Below are 22,545 nucleotides of genomic sequence, written 5' to 3' on the forward strand. Positions count from 1 at the left end.
CTGCCGCCACTGTGGGGCCTCAGCTCCGCGCGTACAGGCCATGCTTGCAGTCCCCAGCCTGGCAGGTCCAGGTGTGCGACAGGTCCCCACTTTTCCGAGCGGGTGACTGCTGCTCGAAACAGGTGGAGGGAGTCCTCGGGTCCTTGGGCAAGCACCGTGAGTGTCACTGTCCTGTAGGGCTTGCCCCCACCCGTGCAACATCCTCGCCCACTCTTCCTTGTAGAATGAGCATTTTCAGACTGCGGTGGCACGTTGGTCGGATGGCCTGGCCTCGCCCACCGAGGAGTGCCCTCTGACGTCCCCGACGGCTGGTCACCCTGTCCCTGACAAGCTTGCCCCCTCCTGCGATGGCCATTCTGTTGCTGGGGTGCCCTCAGCCACGTCCTCCGGCCCCTGCCCCAGCCTGGGCCTCTGCTCCGGCCTCCCTCGCCGGGACAGCAGCCCTGCCTTCACCTGGGGAGCGGCCCCTCTGCTCCGCTGCCCCCGCCTTGGTCCTCCCCCACCTCACTGCGCTGCCGTTGTCTCCCCCTGTGGACAGTGACGCCCAAAGGCAGGGCCGTGCCAGGCCTTTCCATAGGTTGGAGTTTGGCATATAATCAGCACTTAATAATTGCTGAGGAAGTGGCATCTTTCATTGCTAGGGTGGATTTTGCTTTTTCTGAAACTGTCTGCCCTGCACCTTCTCTGCTGCGTGCCCTTGAGCTTGTGTCTTCCGAGACGAGAGCCGGGCTGCTCTCCTGTCTGCCCACCCCGAGCCACCACTCTGGGCCTCTGCCCCCTCCACTACATGCTTCTTTCTTTGCTGTTAACCGGGCCCTGCTCTGGTCATCTGAGGTGCCCTCCCCGGAACATCCTTCGTGACAAATCACTGGCTTCTCAGATGTAGGTGTAACTGTGGGAGGGACAGTTTCTGGTGCCCATCCTATCCCCGTCTTTCTCCCTCTGTCTCAAAGCCCAGAAACACAGGACCTGTAAGAACGGCTTAGACCCTTCGCTGGGCACACCTCCCCCTCTTCCTTCATCTCCTTTCTGGGTGTTTATTGAGCATCTACACTGTATTGTCCCAGTGTGGGTCCTGGAGACACAGATTACAGTAACTCTCCCCTTCAAATTGAGCACCCCACTGCTCTGTTCCCTGGGGCCTCTGCTCTCATTTATCACCCAAATACCTATGGAGAGAGCCCAGGTGGGGGATCTGAGGACCTGGGCTCTGGAGTCCTGGTTCTGTCGGTTGGCAGTGTGACCCGGGCAAACCAGCTGCCTTCTCTCAGCCTGAGTCTCCATCCCTCCCAGATAGATGTTTTGTAGTAAACAGTCTCTAAGATTTCTTGTGCTCATTCAGGTCTCCATCCTTCGGCTCAGTGGGCTCTCCCAGCGTATGTGCACAGCTTCTCGACAAATGGCAAGCGGAGTGGTGCGGAGAGCCAGCACTGGGGAGATCCAAAGCAAAGAGAGGTGCCACCAAGGACAGCAGGCAGACTGCTTCATGTCAGAACCAGGCCACGGGCTGGGGCTGGAGACAGGTGGGAGTAGATGGGGGCAGAGGCCAGCAGGAGGCACGCCAGGTAGAAAGAAATAAGATACACTCAAATGAGTCGGGCACCCCAGCTCTGATTCTGGTTCTGCCAGTATCTGTGGGACCATGAGGGAAGCCCCATTTCATCCTCCCCTAAGGGGGATGTCTCGACCCAAGAGTCTTGACATTCCACCCAGCACAAACATTCTGTGACTCATAAGTGGTCCAACTGTCCATTGACTCCACCCAGGTGGGGCTGACGAATGGGGGAGACCGGTGAACTTGAAGCCAGTGATGGACTCTGCTAGCAAGGGCAGAGAATCAGTCACAGACACACCTGCCACACAGCTTGAGCCTACGACCGCCATCTCCAAGGCTTGCTGAGCCTTTGCCAAATCTACACATCAGATGACAACTTGATTCTCACACTTGGATCCCTGTGAGCTAGTTGGCACCGGATGTCTGAGCCACAGTCCCTAAATCAGCCCCTCACCATTGACGGAAGGAATCTGTGCTCTATTAAAAGCATTCTTCAAACAGCAGAGAATGCTAAATGTGTTTAAAATGTAAAAACCAACCAGAAAATGCATTTTATTCTCCTGAAAGTTGTAATCTTTGCATATCTCCATGGTATTGAGCACCAGCTGGGAACAGAAGTCCTAAAATACCCAAGCAAGGCCATCTCTGCAGAAGGAAAGACTCTCAACAGAGCCAACAAGACTCTCTCTCCTCCGATTTATGCATCCCCAAAACACTTTGAAGTGGATTGGTTAAGATCTTGTTTTCTCCCTAGTGCTCCTGTCTCTCAGTTCTCTCCTTTATACTCCATGGTACATGTGATTTCCAGAAAAAAATCTCAAATACGTTGGTGGCTTGGAACTCGTCTCACTCTGCTCAAGAACCACTGGCTGTTTGGACTTCTGGGTCCACACTGAGGCTGTTCCCTCTGCCTGTATTGCCATTCCTCAACATAACGTGGTTGATGCTGATTTAGGCTCTGAGCTCAGTACAGGCATGGTCCTAATTCAAGAACCCCGATGGCCCCCTCCTGCTCCTTGAGCACTGCCAGGGGGTCGGAGCCACTATGCTGCCTCTCATAACATGCTCCTTCAGGCTAGGCCATGGCTCTTCCTTGGCATGAAGGAGTTAGCTCATAAGAGGTGGTGAAGTCAGCAGTGGCCAGTGAAGCATTGATGGCAGGACTGTGCCCGCTGACTGCCGAATTCAGCTACACCTGGTCATCCAACAATCTCTGACTGCAAGCACATCATTTGTTGCTTGCCACGCAGGCCCTCTCTGGCCTGGCACTGCCGCTCACTCCGACGCCCTGACCTACACTCCCAAGACTCTCTTCCCCACCCCCGATGGACTACTTTGCCCTCTTGGAAAACCTTCCCTGCTACCTCTAAGGGCTGCTGATTCATGTCTACCACCTAATCTGAGTTGGCCTTAAATCTCAACCTTTAGGAGGCTGTTATGACTCAGTCTTAGCTCACCAATGTTGCCGTCCTATAGGTATTGGGGCTTCCCTGCTTACCAGAGATGTTAGGAGGGCTGACAGTTATAGCAGCCAGACCTTCAGTGGCTGGGGGCTGCCTCTACCCTGGAGTCTCTGCCACACGTGAGGCCTCCAGAGAAGGCCAGAAGCGTCCTCAGCCTGGAGAATGGGTGACTGCTGTGTCCCACTCCCACCTTGAGACAGGATGCGGCAACCAGCACCTTTCTCCCCAGAATAGAGCGTGCCAGGTGTTAGAACCTTCAATTCTGAAGGAGTGTTAATCCCCTGGAATAGTATATTGGCTTACATTTGTTAAGAAAACATTTTGTAACTTTTCAGGCTTCCTTTCCAAGATCTATATTCTCAGCCCCAAGTAGATGTAAGTAGAGACGGTGCTCATTTGTCACTTTGTCACCACGCTGTGCTTAGCACAGTGCCCCATTCCTATCAGGTAATCAATAAATGCTTGTTACCTAACTAAAGGCAAATTAAATGCTAAACAGCACTAATTACAAGCTGTTGCAAGATCCTGGCTCTTAGCAAAGAGAATTACTTGTGATTGTCGGGGGTTTGCCCAGGTGTAGGAACATGAAATTATTTTCCAACTGCTGCTTTATTCCAAGGGGTGGGCCGTTCTTCCAAGATTGCTGTAACATAATGTTCAGAGGGCAGGATTCATTAAGATTCTAAATGCCAGTATTCCACACTGTGGAGTCTTGTTCAGGAGCAAGATAAGTGGATTTTTTTTTCTTTTTTTTAAGATAAGTGGATTTTGATGTTTTGATTCTTGGTTCCATGAAAGGAGACGACCAGTTACAGGAAATCAAAAGCTCATGAGTGCGTTAGCACACCGCAGGGGAATGAAAACATGCAGACATGCTACACGGAGCCTGCACATAGTCTCTGTCCACGCGTCACCCTAAAGCAGGGGCAAAAATGACCCCATTTACAAATAATAATTATTTGTAGTGACAGTGTTTAAAATGTGCCATTTAATTTCTGGCAGATTGTACTAAAATGAGCAGCTGCAGCAGCCGTCAAGGTAAATATCAGAGAAAGCATCTATTTTCGTAAAGAACAAAATAACCACAGTAGCTTTTCCAAAGGAGCTACTTATACCTCATTTATTTTTATTTAATTTTTTTTTCTTCAAAGGACAGCTCAGAAAACTCTGATCTCCATTTTATGAGGCCATCAAAAGGACAGCAGTCGGAGCAATCTTTTCATAGTGGATTTCCAGGGAAGTTGTCAACTCTCATTTAGGTGCATTATGTATCTCTACCACATGTCTGCACTTCCTTCCTTCCTTTATTAATAGAGAAAGTGGAAAACAGTACTTAACTTCTTAGGGGTTAATCAGTTCCTGCTGCGTATTTCTCCACATGAAGGCATAACTTCCATTTACAACATCATTATTGATTACGTGAAATGATTTCAGGCTGAACTTAAGTCCCTGAGGTGTACAGAATTGTGGTGAGTATTCAAAACCTGGAGGGAGGAACCGAGGATTATTGCCGCACAGCTCTCCGTCATCCCGAGCTTCCTCTTGATTGCTGAGGGGATGAGCTGTCTGTTGGCTGTTGAAAGTGTGCAAATATTTTCTCCAACTTCCCATGGCTTGCTTCTCCAGATTACCATTAAAGGTTTTGAGCAGCAGATTCCTGCATAGGAATAAGTGGTGGAGACTGTAGTGATTCCTTGGGCAGGGAGCATTAGAAATTTAAAGGATGCCAAATGGTATTTTGGACCAAGGTAATAGGTTCAGCGCTGTTGAAAGTAGATCTACTACAGGCATCTAAGGTAGCTGTCAATGTTCTGTGGAAGGTATAGTCAAGGAAGACAGCAGTGTTCTGCAAACTCCCTGGGCCACTGTCACATTGCAGAACTCTGGTCTGGGTGAACAAAGACCAAACCGAATCTAATGGACTTTAGGGGCTTATCAGGACAATAAACAAGTGAAGTTAATTGAAATCTTGTAACTAACAAACACCTAAGTTAACTCTTTGTGGAAGTGAAAAAATTTCCAGGATCAGGGAAAACTCTTTGGAGTGAAGATGCTCTTAGGAAAAAAAGAAAAAGAGGATAAACGTGACTAAATCTCATGTCAGATTGATCTAATTAGTCACCTAAATTCATGAAAAAAATCATCCTTGTGTTCAAGGAAATAAACGAGGATTTTGAGTTTCCCAATTCTTGGCTATGTTACCCCAATTATATGTTTCACTCACCTACTGAGTTCAGATCCAGTTCAAAAGACATATATTAAGTCCCTGCTAAATTCCTTGTTTGCTAACACAGCAACTATCAGGATATTTCACTTATAATTTTCCCTCAGAAAAGAGTGTTTCTAAATACTAGAATCCTTACAAAGGCTCTCATGTAGCAGCTTATCATGACACTTTATTTTGAACAATATATTGCTGCAACTATGCTGGTTTTGAACAAGCAGACATTTGATGGAATTAGAGAGAGAGAAAGACAGAGAGAGAAATTTAACACAGATTTAGTAAATTTCTAGGCTATGCCATTGTGTTTTTTGGTGTTGGACATGTTAGATGTCATTTTAAATATGCCTTCAAAAGCATACTTTAAATAAAACAATAGTGAGATAATCCTGGAGATTACAAAGAGCCACAGAATATATTTTTAAAAACAAGGCTCACTGCCACAGAAAAGAAAATGGAGCAGAGCAGTATCTGAAGAGATACTGGCTGAGAATTTGTCAAAGCTGATGAAAGACATTAAGACACAAATTCTAGATTTGCTATAAAACCCAAGCAGATAAAGACAGAAAACCACATGTAAGCACATCTTGACTTCTGGAGAAAAGAAAGAGTAACAATGACACAGAAGACTTTGCAGCAGAAATGATGGAAACCAGAATATAGCTAAATGGTATCTTTAAGATGTTGAACAAAAATAATTGCAAACTTAGAGATCTACACTCAGAACATGATCCTTCAAAAGTGAAGGTGAATAAACACATTTTCAGATAGATAAAAACTGAATTCATTCATTACCAGCAGACCTACACTAAATACAATTTAGTGTCATTTCTGATGGAACCTGAAAGTATAAACAGCAACAACAAAAAAATCAGTAGAAAAATGGAAAACTTCAACTCACAAACTTGACTGTATTAAAAAACCCAACAACTTCACTAAACAACTGCAGAAAACACATTATTTTCAAGTTCACATAGAATATTTACCAAAATTGATCATATAGTGAGCCATAAAGTCAGTCTCAAAAAATTTCAACACACTGAAATCTCACTTTTGTGTTCTTGGACCACAGTGGAATTAACCTGAAAACCAATAACAAAAATGTAGCTAGAAAATGCCAAAATGTTTGTAATTTAATATAGCTTTATACTACCATGGGTCAAAAGAGACATTGCAATGGAAATTCAAGCAAGATTTTGAATCGAATATTAATTGAAATCTATCCTATCAGAATTTAGAAGATGCAGGTACAATCATGCTTATAGAGAATTTATAGCCTTAAACACATGCCCTAAAAAGAAGAAAGGGTAAAAAACAGTGATTTATATATATCATAATGCTAGGAAAAGAATAGCAGCAAATTAAATCCAAAAGAAAGAAGGAAGAAAAAAATAGGGAGCAAAACTCAATGATGTGATTTTATTTGAAAAGTCTAATCCATTGATAAACCAAAGAAAGACAAGGTATCCCTTTGGATCTGACTACAGTGACCAACTGTCCCAATCTGCCTGGACTGTTCCAGGTCTAGCACCACACTGAAGGACTCATGTCCCAGGAGAGCCCCCTATCCCTTGGTTGGTCACCCTAGATCCACAGACACTATACTAAAGGGACATTACAAACAATATTATGCCAATAGTTTGACAGTTAAGATGAAGTAGACAAAATATTTGGAAAACATAAGTTACCAAAATATACACAAGAAGAAACTGAAAATCTGAGTAGTCTTGTAACACAGAACCTTGAACCAATTATTTAAAAACCTCCCACAAAGAAAACTCTAGGACAAAATGCCTTTACCAGTTAATTTCCCGAAATTTTCAGAGAAAAATAGGCAAACACAAATATCGCATAAACTTGGACAGAGCTGGGAAAGTAGAAGCACTCTCCAACTGATTCCGAGGCTAGTATAACCTTGTTATTAAAATTTGATAAGAGGGACACCTGTGTGGCTCAGCAGTTGAGCACCTGCCTTCCGCCCAGTGCATGATTCTGGGGTCTGGGGTCGAGTCCTACATCAGGCTCCCTGCATGGAGCCTGCTTCTCCCTCTGCCTGTGTCTCCGCCTCTCTCTTTCCATGTCTCTCATGAATAAATAAATAAAATCTTTTTAAAAATCTGATAAGAACATTACAAAAAAGGGAAACTACTGGTCATTCTCTTTCATGAAAATGACCAAAGATTGGCAAACTTTTTTTTTTTTTTTTAAGATTTCTTATTTATTTATTCATGACAGAGAGAGGCAGAGACACAGGCAGAAGGAGAAGCAGGCTCCATGCAGGGAGCCCGACACGGGACTCGATCCCAGGTCTCCAGGATCACACCCCAGGCAGAAGGTGGTGCTAAACTGCTGGGCCACTGGGGCTGCCCTGCTTTATCATTTTTAAAAAGCAACCACAAAGTTACAGAGAAGTTGGATGTTTAGTGGGAAGGACAGTTTTTTTCCTGAACCATTTGGGAGTAAGTGGTTCCATCACCCCAAGTATTTCAGTGTACGTGTCTCTCAAAGAGGATAGTGTTCTGCATAACTACAGTCTGACCATCAAAATACAGATTTTTTTTTTTTTTAAATACAGATATTAACATGAACTCACTACTACCATCTCAGCCCCGGGCCCCTGCCTGGTTGGGCCGGTCATTCCATGCCTGTCTCGTATGATCCAGGTCAGAACGTGAATTCCAAGTGTCTTTCACTTCAAAACAATTCTCAGCCTTAGTTTTCCTGACCCTCCACTCTGAAGATTGCAGAGGGCAGCATGTCCCCCATCTGAGTTTATCTGATGTTTTCCTGATGACTAGGTCTAGGCTTGCATCTTTGGCGGGAGTATCACAGAAATGCTGTATTCTCATTGTGTTTTACGATCGCACGGGATCCTAGTTTGTCCCTTTGCTGCTGTTTAACTTCGATCACTTGATTAAGGTGGAATCTGTCAGGCTTTCTCATGGTAAGAGACTCTTCATCCACTTTGTAATTAATAAGCGTTTTGTGGAGAAACTTTGAAACTGTATCTCATTCCTTACTAGACTTTCAATTCATTCATTTATTATTTTTATATTTGCAGGGACTCAAGGTTGCATGTTTTATCGAGTGGTTGTGATACATTATGTTCGTTTTGCATTTTGATTTTTAAATTGTCTGTAATTTGGCTACTAGGAGCCCCTTCAAGCTGGTTTCTGTGTGCTTTTGACATGCCTCCGTCATTCTTTGAGCACTTGCTCTATGATATAAGATATTCTAAACTCATCTCTACTTTCCTTGCTTTGGTCCTGAAATCCTCCATTTCTCCAGAAAATTCTGGTTCCTTTAAATGAAAAAGATATTCAGAATCCAGGGTCTGGGCACTGGGGCTGCCCATTATCACTGGGATGACACCCCAGGTCTCACAGTGGGCAGAGCTCCAGGGGACACATGCGTACCCACACACATACAGATATACATTTACATATACATTTATTTCTTTTTTTTTTTAATTGATTATAGAAACCTAATTTTTTCTTTAAGATTTTATTTTATTTATTCATGAGAGACACAGAGAGACAGAGAGAGAGAGAGAGAGAGAGAGAGGCAGAGACACAGGCAGAGGGAGAAGCAGGCTCCGTGCAGGGAGCCTGATGTGGGACTCGATCCCCGGTCTCCAGGATCACACCCTGGGATGAAGGTAGCATTAAACCGCTGAGCCACCGGGGCTGCCCGATTTACATATACATTTATTTCTATATCAACCTCTCCCTATATTGAAAACCATGAGTTCACACCAGTACTGCCAATCCTAATCCTGTACCTCAAGGTTCTTTCCAGCTTTCTTGCTGTTCATATTTGTAATTACCTTTTCAGACAGAGACACTTGGCTTCTGTTATTCTTAGTATATTTATTTATTTGATCGGTCTCCCTGGTACAAGGCCATCTCCCATCCCCAGTGCCCCACCCTGCCACGTGGATGCTCTCTTCACTCCACTTGGGTCACATCCCACTCTGGACTCCTATGGCTTCCCTTAACGTGGCAGACACTGTTTATCTCTGCCCCATCAGACTTTAGGACTTATTAGAGAGGGGACAGGAAAGAAGGGAAGAGGGAAGAAAGAGGAGTTTTTCTCCTTTTTTAAAAAAAGTTTCCCATTTATTCACTTGAATAAACATTTCTACAATGAGGATCTTCAAATGGCCAATGAGCCCATGAAAAAGATGGCCAACAGCGTTCCCTAATGACTTAGGGAAATGCAAATCAAAACCACAATGAAATACCACATCAAGGTACTAGGATGGCTGTGGTAGTAATAAAGCCAAACCCTCAAACCAGAAAATAACAAGTGTTGGTGAGGATGTGGGGAAACTGGAACCGTCCTCACACATTGTTGGTGGGAATGTGAAATGCTGCAGTCACTATAGAAAAACTTTAGTGATTCCTCCAAGAGTAAAACTTAAGAACTATCACATGACCTAGTGATATACACCCAAAAGATATATACTCCTAGATATGCAGCCACAAGAATTGAAAAGAGGGACTCAGACAGATACTTGTATGCCAGTGTTCATAGCAGCATTATTGGTTGTAGGGAAAAGACCAACCCAAGTGCCCATCAATAGACAAAGGGATAACATGTATTTTCCCTGTTTTTGTGTTTCCTGATGCTTTGACATCATGGGACTTGCAAACACTGTAGTGGGCATTGCTCCCAGGGTGAGCCACTTTCATAGGTAATAAAGGTCTTATTGAAACTACACAAAATAGCCTGCTGACCCTGCCTTGGCTCTCTCCCTTGGAAACCACAGTGAAGGCTCCTCAGGGGGCAGGGCAGCGTGGGGAGGCTGGAGAGAATGAACGAACAAGATCACAGCATACATATTCCATCTGGCGTTAGAACCAAGAGGATGGGCAGCCCCGGTGGCACAGCGGTTTGGCGCCACCTGCAGCCTGGGGTGTGATCCTGGGGACCCAGGATCAAGTCCCACATCAGGCTCCCTGCATGGAGCCTGCTTCTCCCTCTGCCTGTGTCTCTGCCTCTCTCTCTCTCTCTGTGTCTATGAATAAATAAATAAAATCATAAAAAAAAAAGAACCAAGAGGACTTGAAGGACTAGATGTAGAGGAGGCAATGATCATAGATGGATAACCACAAGGCTTCCTGGTTTGAGTGGTGCCACAGATTGTAACAGTGAGGGAGGTCAGAGGATCAAGCAAGGGCTGTGTGAATGGCTGAAGCCCGGGGAGTCTCTAATACACACCATGGAGGGACAGAGGCTGGCGATAAGCGTAAGAGGACCACCTGGGTCAGAGCCAAAGGAACCACAGGGTCCGAAGGCCATGCAAAGGGGAAAAATCAACAGTGGGGACTGACAACTGAGTAGTTGGGTGATTTAGGATGAAACCTTGGATTGTTTGGCTTCAGAGGAGTGATGAGAGCGTGTTTCAGGTAGAAGGGTGATCAACTGGCCTGAATGCTACTGAGAGGTCAAGGGAGGCAAAGTCAGATACAGAGGAAATGTTCATGAACACTGAACAGGCCCCAGGGAGTAGATCGGGTAAGACTGAGCAAAGGTGAATGGTCACAAGAGAGAGCAAGCATAGACAACTCTACAGAGAAGTGGGGTAGATGGGAGCAGAGAAATGGGGTGGAAACTAGAAGAAAATCTTTTTTTAAAAAATATTTATTTGAGAGAGCACAAGTGTGGGGGGCAGAAGAGAGGGAGAAGCAGGCTCCCTGCTGAGCAGGGAGCCCGATGCAGGGCTTGATCTCAGGACCCTAAGATCATGAACTGAGCCTAAGGCAGGCACAACTGACTGAGCCACCCAGGCACCCCTTTTTTTTTTTGTAAAGATGTGAGATTCTAGAGCATTTTTATGAGAGAAAGAGGTGGGGGGAGGAAGAGAGGAAGAGAGAGAGAGAGAAAGAGAGATGGAAGGAGACTCTTGGTCATTACGGGAGAGAGGCAGTGACCTAAGTTTTGATCTAAGGACCCAACCGTTCAGCCTCAGGTTCTATCTACACCCTTGATAAGTCCAGGGGACCCCGAAGAGCTTTGATGTTTGCAAGTTCTGTCAATATTTGCCGTTATCAGAAAGCTTAACGGATAAACATTTTTAAGTATTTGTTTACAAATTCATTTAAAATACTAATAAACCCATACCATATTAACATTTTCGAGAAAAATTATCACGCTTCCCAAAAACATTTAGTGAAGAGAGAGGCAGTTCTAGATTTTTGTAAATCTCTTTAATATCTGACTTGATAGAAGACGGCTGGATTCTCTGGTCTTCGTCTGCATTCAATCTGTGGCAGTGTCGTACATCCTGAAGCTTCTGGAAAACGCTAATGCACACACCCACGAGAAAATAAGAGTGAAAAGGCAAGGCACATCTTCATACTACTGTGAAAAGTCTTGTTTTAAAAGACCTGATTGATTTATTTGCAAGAGAGGGAGGGAGGGAGGGAGAAGCAGACTCCCCGTTGTGCAGGGAGCCCAACCCGGGGCTCGATCCCAGGACTCTGGCATCAGGACCTGAGCTCAGAGCAGAGACGCTTCACCGGCTGAGCCCCCAGGGGCCCCCTTGACACTAGTTTTGCCGATTCTGGACCCCCCCGACCCCCAAGGGCCTCAGGACCCCCAGGGGCTCCCAGGGCACACTCTGGGCGCACAGTGGCCGCGCTGGGCAACGAGGTCCCAGGGATGGGGATGGCCAACGGGCGTGGGATTCGGGGCACACGCGGAGGGCTGGCCTCCTTTGGGACCAGAGCACAAGAGATGCGCGCCTCGGGAGCTGCGGGGCCCAGGCCGCGGCAGCTGCGCGGGAGGTCGCGGAGGGCGAGCCCCTCGCAGGGAGGGAAGAGCCGCTGCCGCTGCCGCTGCCCCTGGCCCTACCCCTGCCCCGCGGTGTGCGGCCGGCGCCCCTGCGCGGCCCCGAAGGAGCAGGGGGTTCCTCGGCAGCGCCGCCCCGGCACGCCCCTGCGCACCGGCGAGCAAGCTGCGCTTCTAACTCCTCCCCGGCCTCGGCTTCCCATCTGCCAAATGGGACTCATCAGGGCGACCGTCCCGGAGCGCGGGGTCCGAGGGGGGCTGCGCGCGCAGGGGGGAGGGGAGGGGAGGGGAGGGGGGAGGGGAGGGGAGGGGGGAGGGGAGGGGAGGGGAGGGGGGCGGCCGGTCCCCCCCACCGCCCCCGGCGGCTCTCGGCCTCCCGCGGGCCCGTCGCAAGACCGCCGGCACGTGCTCCGCGCCGCACCCACGTGCCTCCCTCCCTCCCGACCCCAGGCCCCGCGCTTCGACGCCGGCCCGACCGCCAGCTAACGCGAAGGCACGTCACACAAACCCGCTTCCATGACGCCCGTGGCCGGGACCCTCCGCGGGTTCCCGCGCCCCAGGCACAGGCTTCCGGCGGAAGTGCCTCCCGCGGGGGCGGAGCACGGGCCAAGCCAGCTTACCCAATCGGAGTCCCGCTTCTTGGAGGGTACGCGGACCCCTCGTCCAATCAGCGAGTGTCGTCGTTGCTCGGGCAACAGCGTCCTAGAGACGGCGAGTGGGCTGGGCTCCTGTGGCCGCGCGGCCTGGGGGGCGCGCTGTGCGGCGGCCCCGCGAGGCGGAGGATCGACGAGGGGGCTCGGGTAAGGCGCCCGGCTCGGCGCCCAGACCGCGTGCTGGCCGAGGGCAGGCGGAGGGCCGGGGCGGGCGGCTCTGAGGGGCCCGCCGGCCCGCACGCGTGTCGGCCGCCGTGGTGGGCGCTGGCGCTCCTGCGGGCGGCGGGCGGCGGGCGGCGGCGCGGGCCCCGCACGGGCTGACGTCGCCGTGGTCCCGGGGGCCCCACGAGAAGTGCTGGCGGTGCCCTCGCCCTCTCGCGCCCCCACCTCATTGGTCTCAAGGATCGTGACCTCCCCCTGGTACAGGGGTCCTGCGCCCACGCGAGAAGGGCACTGCCCGGACTCCCGCAGCTAGCGAGCTGCAGGGCCAGACGGCACACCTGGCACTTGTGTCACGTGCTTCAGAAAAAGAAATATATATATATATATATATATATATATATATCATCCCTGGTCATTCTAGAACATTCTGTGTACCCAGAGCACCATCATCCTGGTCTCCCTCAGACAGTTTATCTGGAAAGCGCTTTCTGAAATGTGCTGTTGCCCAGAGCGTGAAGAGCATTGGCTGAAGCCTCCCCCTCCTCCCGCTCCCCTCCCTCTCCCCATCCTCCCTCTCCCCATCCTTCCTCTCCCCTCCTCCCTCTCCTCCTCCCTTTCCTCGTCTTCCCCTCCTTCCCCTCCTCCCCCTCTCCCTCCTCCCCTTCATCCATCTCCCCCCTCCCCTCCTCCCCCTCCTCCCCTTCCTCCGTCTCCCCCTCCTCTGTCTCCCCTTCCTCTCCCCCTCCCCCTTTTCCCTCTCCCCTTCCTCTGCCCCTCTTTACACTCCTCCCTCTCCTTCCCCTCCACCTCCTCCCCTTCCTCCCCCTCCTCCCTCTCCTCCTTCCCCTCCTCCCCCTCCTCCTTCCTCCCTTTCCTTCCCTCCTAAAAATCATTGCCTCTCAGAATGCCTTGTCCCAGTTAAGAGGACTCTTACTTATTTCTCAAAAAAGAGATTTAGGGACACCTGGGTGGCTCAACGGTTGAGCACCTGCCTTCGGCTCAGGGTGTGACCCTGGAGACCCGGGATCGAGTCCTGCTGTCGGGATACCTGCATGGAGCCTGCTTCTCCCTCTACCTGTGTCTCTGCCTCTCTCTGTGTGTCTCTTATCAATTTTTTTAAAGGCAATTTAATGATTCTCGAGTCCTATGTGCCTCTAAATGGGTGGACTTTCAGAAATGCTGTAAATGAACTCGTCTCTCACATGCCATAGTCCCTTCGACTCTTTTATCTATTGTCTTTAATTCAACCAATGTTTCCTTGGCTAGGTTGGTTGGTTGTGGGGGGCGAGGTGTTGTGAAAGTGGAACAAGCATGGCCCCTTGGATTATCTGGGAACATTTGCCTCCCACTGGAGCCTACTAGGAGCTTCTTGAGAGCCCCAGGGTTATTTTTGTTATTTGTACTTTCATTTTCCCTCCCCCTTCGATTTCGTGCTTGGCTCACGGGAGGTGCTTGCAGACATCTGTCAAGAAATGCTTACTTGAGACTTTAAATTTGCTCTCCAACTTTGGCCTTTCCCTCCCCTTTTTGCAGCCATCCACCTGTTTCCCGGTGCACAGAGATCTCTCCGGTGCTCTCGCTGTGACTCCTGCAGCTGACTGGCACATGGAGACAGAACCAGCTCCAGGAGGATGTTCAGTGGGCCGGTGCCCGCCCAGCGCAGGAAGCCACTGGGAGGCAACTGGCTGTTGACAAGACAGTTGCTCTAATACAGCTTCTTCACAGGTGTGTATCAGGAGTAAACGTTGGAGGGTAGCAGTTGCTGGGAGTCACTGTAGGTCTTCCTGGAGGCTCCTTCGCCTGCCAGGATTGTCAGATAAACTGTACAATGCACGCGAGAAACTGCAAGTGAGGCAAGAAGCTAACAGTTGCTCTCTTCCTTCAAATACACAAGCGAACTGACCTTTTTGTGAAGTGTGTTTAGATGTAGGCTTGCACCATCACAGAGATTGGATTCTTGTAACTTTTTTTTATCATTTTTTTTTTTAGGATTTTATGTATTTATTCATGAGGGACACACAGAGACAGAGACACAGGCAGAAGGAGAAGCAGGCTCCCTGTGAGGAGCCTGATGTGGGACTCGATCCTGGACCCCGGGATCAGCTCCTGAGCCGAAGGCAGACGCTCAACCACCGAGCCACCCAGGCGTCCCTGATTCTTGTAACTTTTAAATATTAATTCAGCTTCAATGAAATACTACCCAGGATCCACACTGTTTGGGAGAGGAGCTCTAAAGGAAAGGGTTCTGTTTGAGAAAAGTCTAAACAGAACAATCAGTATGTTCAACTTCCAGTACTGAGGAGCTTTGTTTTCTACCTCTTTATCTCTTGGTTTTGACCTTTTACTATCTCTTTTTTGGTTCACTTTGTTTTGGTTGTTTTTCTTCTCTGCATCTATTTGTACTTTTATAACTTCTGCTTCTGCTGCTAGACCTACAGTGACCACTGCTATTCCTGGCTAGTACTTACCGAGCACTTACTGTGTTCCAGGCACAGCCTGGTGGGGCCTCATGTCCATGTTCAAGTTCAGTCCTCACCACCTCCTTCCAGAAGGGAACAGTTGCTTTTTTCATTTTGTCGATGAAGCAAGAGACTCAGAGAAGTGGAGGATCTTCCAAGCAGAGAGATGGTAGAGTGTGCCTTCTACTCCAGGATCGCAGAACGTCTGTGTTCTTGACTAGTGCTTTGGCACTCAAGTATTTATATGCTCTCTAGTCCCCCAAGACTTCGAGATGACCTTTAAGAATATATGTAATACGGTAGGGCATATGGTTGGCTCATCTGCCTTTGGCTCAGGTTGTGATCCTGGGATTGAGTCCCACAGGGAGGGAGATGCTTCTCCCTCGGCCTATGTCTCTGCCTATCTCTCTGTGTCTCATGAATAAATAAATAAAATTAAAAAAAAACGTAATATGATAAAATAAACACATGGTAATCAAGCTCACGAAGACTACAAATAGAATAGAAAAGTAACATCAGGAGGAGAGAAAATACTCAGATTGTCCATAATTGTTAGTATAGTTGGGTAGCCAATTTAGTTGTGTGCTTCTTGTAAACTCAAGAAAAAAGAAAGTTAGGAGAGAGAGAGAGAGAAAATTGAATTTATTTTGTCCAGACAACTAAAGCATCTTTTAAAAAATTATTTACTTATTTACTTATTTGAAAGAGAAAGAGTGAGAGCAAGCAAGGAGATGGAGACGGACAAGCAGACTCTGCTCTGAGTGCAGAGCACGATGTGGGACTTGATCTCATGACCCTGAGATCACGACCTGAGCCTATATCAAGAGTCAGAGCCGCCTGGCCGTCACCCAGGTGCCCCCCGCACTGCCCTGCAAATCAAGCATTTTAATTCCTCTGGAAAACTAAAGCTTTTCTAACGTGTAGGTCTTGATCACAAAGCCTGGACAGGGATTGATTACTACCAAATGGCTAAGGTGTACGCTCCATGTCCTCACAGTTAGGGAGAGGAGGTGAACTACTACATTTGTGTGTGATGAAAGAACTCTGCATGGTTAATGGTTTTCAGTAACACCTGAATTTTATTTTTCCCCTAGGACTTTGTAAATACTGTTGTCCTGTACCCTGGGTCAGTTCTAGTAATTTGTTTGCTTATTTACTTAACAGTTATTTATTGAGCCCTTGCTATATGCCAGGACCTGTTTAGGCATCAAGGATACTGCAGTGAGGGTCACGTCACTGTCCTGATATTCTTGATGCCTCTGCCCTGTCACTTTCTACAGCTTGGGTTTTTTCTGGGCCAACTTCAGTTTTTCCCTCCTTTGTGGTTTTATAAAACCCTGAGAGGACACTCACCACTTACGCCGTAACTGTGCATGTTTCTGCGCCTCTGATCCACGTTCTGTGTGTTCCCAGGACATAAATATAACAGCAGCTACCAAATAGTGGCCACAACCTACTATGTGTCCTGTGATTTAGATACGTTATCCCGGACTCTTCTGCAGCCTGAAGAGCACTGGCACTTAACCATTTTTGGTTCCCTTGACCTTTGAAAAGCTGGTGAAAGCAATATATCCTCTCTCTAGAAAATTTCACAACACTTTTGCATTTGATCTCAGAGGGTTTGGGACGCCTGGGTGGCACAGTCAGTTAAGTGTCTGCCTTTGGCTCAGGTCATAATCCTGAGGTCCTGAGATTGAGCCCCACACAAGCTCCCTGCTCAGCGGGGGGTCTGCTTCTCCCTCTCCCTCTGCCTGCTTGCACTCTCTTGCAAATCAATCAATCAATCAATCAATCTTTAAACAAAAATAATCTCAGAGGGTTGAGGATCTCCAGAAACACGCACATGGACCCTAAATTCCAGGTTAAGAATACTTGCTTTTAAGAGAGATGTTGTTTCTGTTTTGCAAATGAGGAAACTGGGTCCAGGGAAGCTAATTAACTTGGGAGCTGGATGGGAAATAGTGGAACCAATTGGACCCCACGTTTAACTTTAAACTCTTTGTTTTTTCCATTGTCCAAAGTGTAGATGCTCAGTAAATGACTGAGTGTATGGAAGGCTAAAAAGAGAACTTTATAGGGGATGTGTCCCAAAATATGATAAAACATCCATATGATATCAGATTAGACAAGCAGAAAGATTTTTCTCAAGTATTCGGGTTTAGCTGCCAAAATCTTTTGTGTTGCTTGCAACTTTTTCCAAGTGACAATCTCTCCCCTCCTACCCCATGATACCAGTTCCAACAATTTTTGCTTCTGATGCCATTTCTGTTTGGCTGCACACATTTCTTACTCTTGTGTTGAATTATGTTTTCTCTGGATGCCAAGGCAGATGGATGGCACTTTTGTTATGATTCTGATATAAATAGCATCTGTTAAAAACTGGACATTAATACTTATCTGGCAAATAAACAAATGTATCCGTGAAATAGCCCTCTAATTGTGTTTGCCTGTGGCTAAGAAGTGTATTTGATGGTTTCTGACTTGGTGCTTGTGTAGGGGCATTGGATTCATAAGCCTTCTTAATTTCTACCTCACCAAGTTCTGAAGTAATTTTTTAAAAGATTTTATTTTTAGTAATCTCTGTGCCCAGCCTGGGGCTCAAACCCACAGCCCCGAGACGAAGAGTCGCATGCTCCACCCACAGAGCCAGCCAGGCACCCCTGAAGTCATTAATTAATGTCTCCAAATACAGAGAATTCTAAACTGCAGTGGTGTGAAGCCAGTGATGACCTATAGAACTCATCAGAGTGCCACACTTATGCCCAGGGCACTGCTTAGCTTCCAGAATCAAGAGTTAGATTAGCCCAGTCTTCTTGCCCTCGCAGTGTTAGGTGTTGTCCATTGTGGTCCATCGAGAACAAAGCTCCCTGAGTACCTGGCTGTGGGGTAGGCACCGGGTGTGAAGAGCAGCCCATCCCTTCACTGGAGGGGCTCACCAATCAGCAAGGGCCACAGTTGAAGAGCCAACGGAAAGGTCTGGAAGCAGAGAGTCAGAGTGAACATAGAAGTAGGGCTAGAGCGATGGCCTGGGAGGTACCCATACTTTTACTTTATGCTTTTTGTCCCACCTGGCCCCACAGCAAAGGACTGGGATTATAGTATTTTTGACCTTTTTGTCCTTTTCTTTATTAAATGAAACTACTGGCAGAACAAAATGATGAGACCAAATTCTCTGTAAAAGCATGATTAGTGTCGGTTAAGGAAGACAGGAAGGAAGGCCTCACGAAGGAGGGGCTGTGCCCTCCATCTTGACCAGTGAATTGCAGTGTGCAGGCAGGGGAGCTGGGGGGAATCCTTGCAAAAGCATGAACCAAGCTCAGAGGTGAGGAAGGACACGGCCCCCATGGAGGGCTGTGTGAAAAGGCAGCCCTCGTGGAGCACTGGCATCTGGTGGTCGCTCAGGGAGGGGGCAGGTCACTAATGTTGGGAATGAATGATCTTTCCCCCCACAATTAGGGTTTTGACTACTCTGGATACCCTGGAGAAGTATTGCATTTTTTTTTCTTTTTTAAACTTAAATGATTTTCGACTCACAATGTTGCAGAATTGGTACAGAAAGTTCCTCTGTGCCCCCAGTCTCCCCTCTGCCCCCACGATAACATTTTACAGAATAATCATAGTACAACGATCAAAATCAGGATGACGCCATCAGGACAGCACTCGTCACTAAAGCACAGACTGGATTCAAGTCTCAGTAGTTTGACATGCACTCATTTTTTTTTTCCTCTCGGCACATCGTTCTGTGAGATTCTAACACATGTAGAGTTCTGCACGGCATGTTTTTAAGCCAGGGAGTAACACAACTATTTCTGCGTGTTAGAAAGATAAATAGTGGGAACGGGGGAGGATGGGTTACAGGGAGAAGGTGGGACCCAGAAGCAATGTGTGGGGCTCTTCCTGGAATCCAGATGAGTGAGAGTGAATGCAGCTGTGATGTTAAGGGTGGAGAGGGACAAGGAATAGATAGACAAGTGTTTTGCAAGTAAATTGACGGTCTTTGCTAATTGGTCAGAGAGCTGGAGGCCAGAATCAAAGACAGGGATTCCTGCCTTGATTTACCAAGGTTTGAAAGTGGAAGCAAGTTCATTCTTTTGCTCAGTGAGTTTGAATACCCCTGACTGCTAGCCCCTGGCCTGGGATCCGGAGGTATACTGATGACATAAATTAACTTGGCCCTTGCTCTTTTGGAATGTCAAGTCTACGGAGACAGGCATTAACTATATTATCCTCATACAGATAAAACTGAGCGAAGGGCTACAAAGGACCACAGAGGTCGTTGTGGAAGTGTGTAATGGGGGCGTGGCCTAATGTGGGGGTACCAAAGAAGGCTCCCTGAGGAAGTGTTATTTGAACTGACATCTGTGGCATTGGTTTTGGGCGGGAGCAACAGCAGCAGCATCCCCTGGGAACTTTCTAGGGAGGCGAGTTCTCAGGCCCCACCCTTCCCAAGATCTAGATCTAGGATTGGGATCTGGAGCTGGAGCCCAGCCATCTGTTCCTAACCAGCCCTCTGGGTGGTTCTGATGGATGCTCAAACCCACTGATCTTTGCAAGGAGGAAGAGTGCAATTAGGCAGACCCGAGACAAGGATGAGTGGCCTGGAGGGGGGCGCTACCACCCTTGAAAACAGAGCTTCGGTGTAGGAAGACCTTGTCCGAGGGCCAGCCAACAGTCACTGTGGCTAAGGCTCAGGGAAATGGAAACACATGTTTCCACAATCAACAGCACCAAATCCTGCAGTACCAAGGCCAGGGGAAGGGGTACGACAGACGGAGAAGTAGGCAAGGGTCGTCCTGCATGGCCTTGTGATACCATGAAGGACTTTGTAGGGTTACGTGTGTGATTGTGGGGTGTGTGTGTGTGTGTGTGTGTGTGATCTACACATGGGCAGATGAGTGGTGCTCCTACTGTGTTGACATAAGATCACTCCCCTGGGAAACCAACAGTTTAGTATGAATTCGTTTAGAGGACTTGCCTGAGGCTTTTTTTTTTTTTTTTTTTAGATTTTATTTTATTTATTTGACAGAGAGAGGGAGTGTGGGAGAGAGCACCAAGCAGGGGTAGCATCAGAGGGAGAAGCAGGCTCCCTGCTGAGCAGGGAGCCCTATGCGGGGCTTGGTCCCAGGACCCTGGGTCTATGACCCAAGCTGAAGGTAGACGCTTCCCGGACTGAGCCACCCAGGTGCCCCTGGCCTCAGGTTTTTGACACAATTCTCTAGTAAATTGCAAAATCAGCTGATTATTTTGCAGACCCAGAGACTCCATTCTTTTTTTTTTTTTCCAGAGACTCCATTCTTGCAGCTTGGTAAGGTAAATAAGAAAATCTGCCTGCCAATCTGTGCTAACTCATTGCTCTCTTATTTTTCAAAATCCACAAATTCAGAAGTCGTTAATTTTGAAGGAAATGAAACAGAATAGCACCAAAACACACGTTTCCACAATCAACAGCACCAAATCCTGCAGTACCAAGGCCAGGTGAGCCGCTTCGCGTCCCTGACCGCTCGTGTCAGCCGGCGGGGCAGAAGGTGGCCAGTTCGCCGTACCCGTGTTGGGTGTAAGGCCTCCCTGGAGAGAAAGTGCTTTCTTACAAGCTGATGATGATAGTATCATTTCTGTCTGGTTTGTGTCATTTGTGCAGCAAGCACATGCTAAATGCTGATTTTTGGGGCCAAAATTGTCTAAGAACTGCAAGTGTCTATACATCTTACAGTTGAGTGTTCTTAGTTCAGTGCTCAACGTGACTACAAATACTCCACAAGTCTGGGGACATCAGAAAACTGCTTCACCACGGGGCCAGCGGTGCAGGTTTTCCCGGTGGCCACACGCTCAGCTCCCCCGATAGGTGGCAGCAGCAGCAAAACTTTCCCTTGCTGAACTCGGTGGGCAACCGTGGCGACTTTGCCTTGCCAGCATCCTAGGACTAGCTTGGGCCTGGCTGCACTATAAATAGGATGTGTTAACCGCTCCTTGTCTGCTCACAGGAGCTGGGGGAGGGAGCGGAATGGTTTCCAGCTCGTCCGTTTCAAAAGGCTGCCAGGGAAACAGTTTTTGAGATGGGAACAGCTGTCTGACAGCCGACGGGCGGTCAGTTTTCCTGACACCACTTGTTTGTCTGCTGCCTGTTGCCGTATCTGTCATCGAGTTAGGTGTGGGGGTGAGACTGAGCATGGTCACTAGGTAGTGGATTTTCTGAGACACTTTCTGAAATTAGATTTTTGTGTCCGTGATTTAGAAGGCACATTACAAACAAAATGGTGTCAGCTTTTTCTTTAGGATTTGTGTTCCCGCTGATAGAAGTTATCACAAAACCACAACACTCGGTTCAGTTAAACTTAACGTTCGTTATTTTTTGGACTGCCAAAATCAGATGTGGCCCCTGCCGTCATGATGTTAATCGTCTAACAGGGAAGACAGGCACGGGACAGTCAGAAGGGTCTTGGGTGTTAATTGAAGAGACCTTTCTGATGCTGGTCACCAGTTCTCCGGAGGGACCAAGAGTGAGAAATCAGGAGTGATGCTGAAACTTCTGCATTGGGTGGCGAGAAGGCGGGAGATGACCCTAAACGGGATCCAGGTGACCCTAAACTTTGGGGCTGGGGGTTCAGAGGTGTAGTAAAAGCCCCATTTTATTTCACGGAGCGTATAATCCAGGTTGTTGTTTCCCAAATGCGAGTGTGACTCCCAGCTGTAGGGAGAGCAGTGTCGGGAAGGGCCAGCTGTGATGAGAGGCTTCAGAGGAGCACGTAGACAGGGTGATCTAGGAGACCTCGCCGAGGAGGTGATGGTCACATCCCAATCTGTAGGTACCAGGAGTTTACTGGGTGGCGAGAGGGACCCCCAGACTGTGGGAGGCCAGGAGGGGAGAGTGAGGAGGCAGGAGCTAGGCCACGGGCTGGCTGGGCGGCCCGGTAGGCATGTTTTTTCTTTTTTTGTTTTTTTTTTTAATTTTTTAAATTTACTTATGATAGTCACAGAGAGAGAGAGAGGGAGAGGCAGAGACACAGGCAGAGGGAGAAGCAGGCTCCATGCACCGGGAGCCCGACGTGGGATTTGATCCCGGGTCTCCAGGATCGCGCCCTGGGCCAAAGGCAGGCGCCAAACCGCTGCGCCACCCAGGGATCCCCATGTTTTTTCTAACATGCTGCGAGATGCTTATTAAAGACCTTTAAAATAGAAAAGATCCCTGCCCCCCCCCCCCGCCGTCCCCATGTCACATAGCCACTTTTGTCCCTTTTGT

The 22,545-nt window shown here is 48.0% G+C and overlaps 1 protein-coding gene and 2 long non-coding RNA genes across 8 annotated transcripts in view; 2 read left to right on the forward strand and 1 right to left on the reverse strand.

Annotated features, from left to right (window-relative positions):
• The first annotated feature begins 1,201 nt into the window (after positions 1–1,201).
• Positions 1,202–5,831, forward strand: LOC140642699 (uncharacterized). Its single transcript, XR_012039118.1, has 3 exons — positions 1,202–3,031; positions 4,021–4,056; positions 4,170–5,831. It is a non-coding gene; the product is annotated as an uncharacterized lncRNA (long non-coding RNA).
• Positions 5,832–11,429: 5,598 nt separating this feature from the next.
• Positions 11,430–12,965, reverse strand: LOC140642702 (uncharacterized). Of its 2 annotated transcripts, none has more exons than XR_012039132.1 (2): positions 12,655–12,965; positions 11,430–11,547 (listed from the first exon to the last, which is right to left on the reverse strand). It is a non-coding gene; the product is annotated as an uncharacterized lncRNA (long non-coding RNA). The 2 variants fall into 2 exon arrangements; XR_012039131.1 differs by lacking the exon at positions 12,655–12,965 and adding an exon at positions 12,190–12,330.
• Positions 12,688–22,545, forward strand: part of EFCAB6 (EF-hand calcium binding domain 6) — a 234,115-nt gene continuing 224,257 nt past the window's right edge. For 3 of the 5 annotated variants that reach the window (XM_072843612.1, XM_072843615.1, XM_072843614.1), the window contains exons 1-3: positions 12,689–12,834; positions 14,383–14,574; positions 20,692–20,783. In XM_072843612.1, the coding sequence (XP_072699713.1) occupies positions 20,713–20,783 (71 nt within the window). In that variant the 5' untranslated portion in view covers positions 12,689–12,834; positions 14,383–14,574; positions 20,692–20,712. Of the gene's footprint in view, positions 12,835–14,382; positions 14,575–20,691; positions 20,784–22,545 lie in introns of all 5 variants that reach the window. The other 2 variants (XM_072843616.1, XM_072843613.1) reach the window with 2 other exon arrangements.

Source organism: Canis lupus, chromosome 11, assembly GCF_048164855.1.
Source record: "Canis lupus baileyi chromosome 11, mCanLup2.hap1, whole genome shotgun sequence".
Classification (NCBI taxonomy): domain Eukaryota; kingdom Metazoa; phylum Chordata; class Mammalia; order Carnivora; family Canidae; genus Canis; species Canis lupus.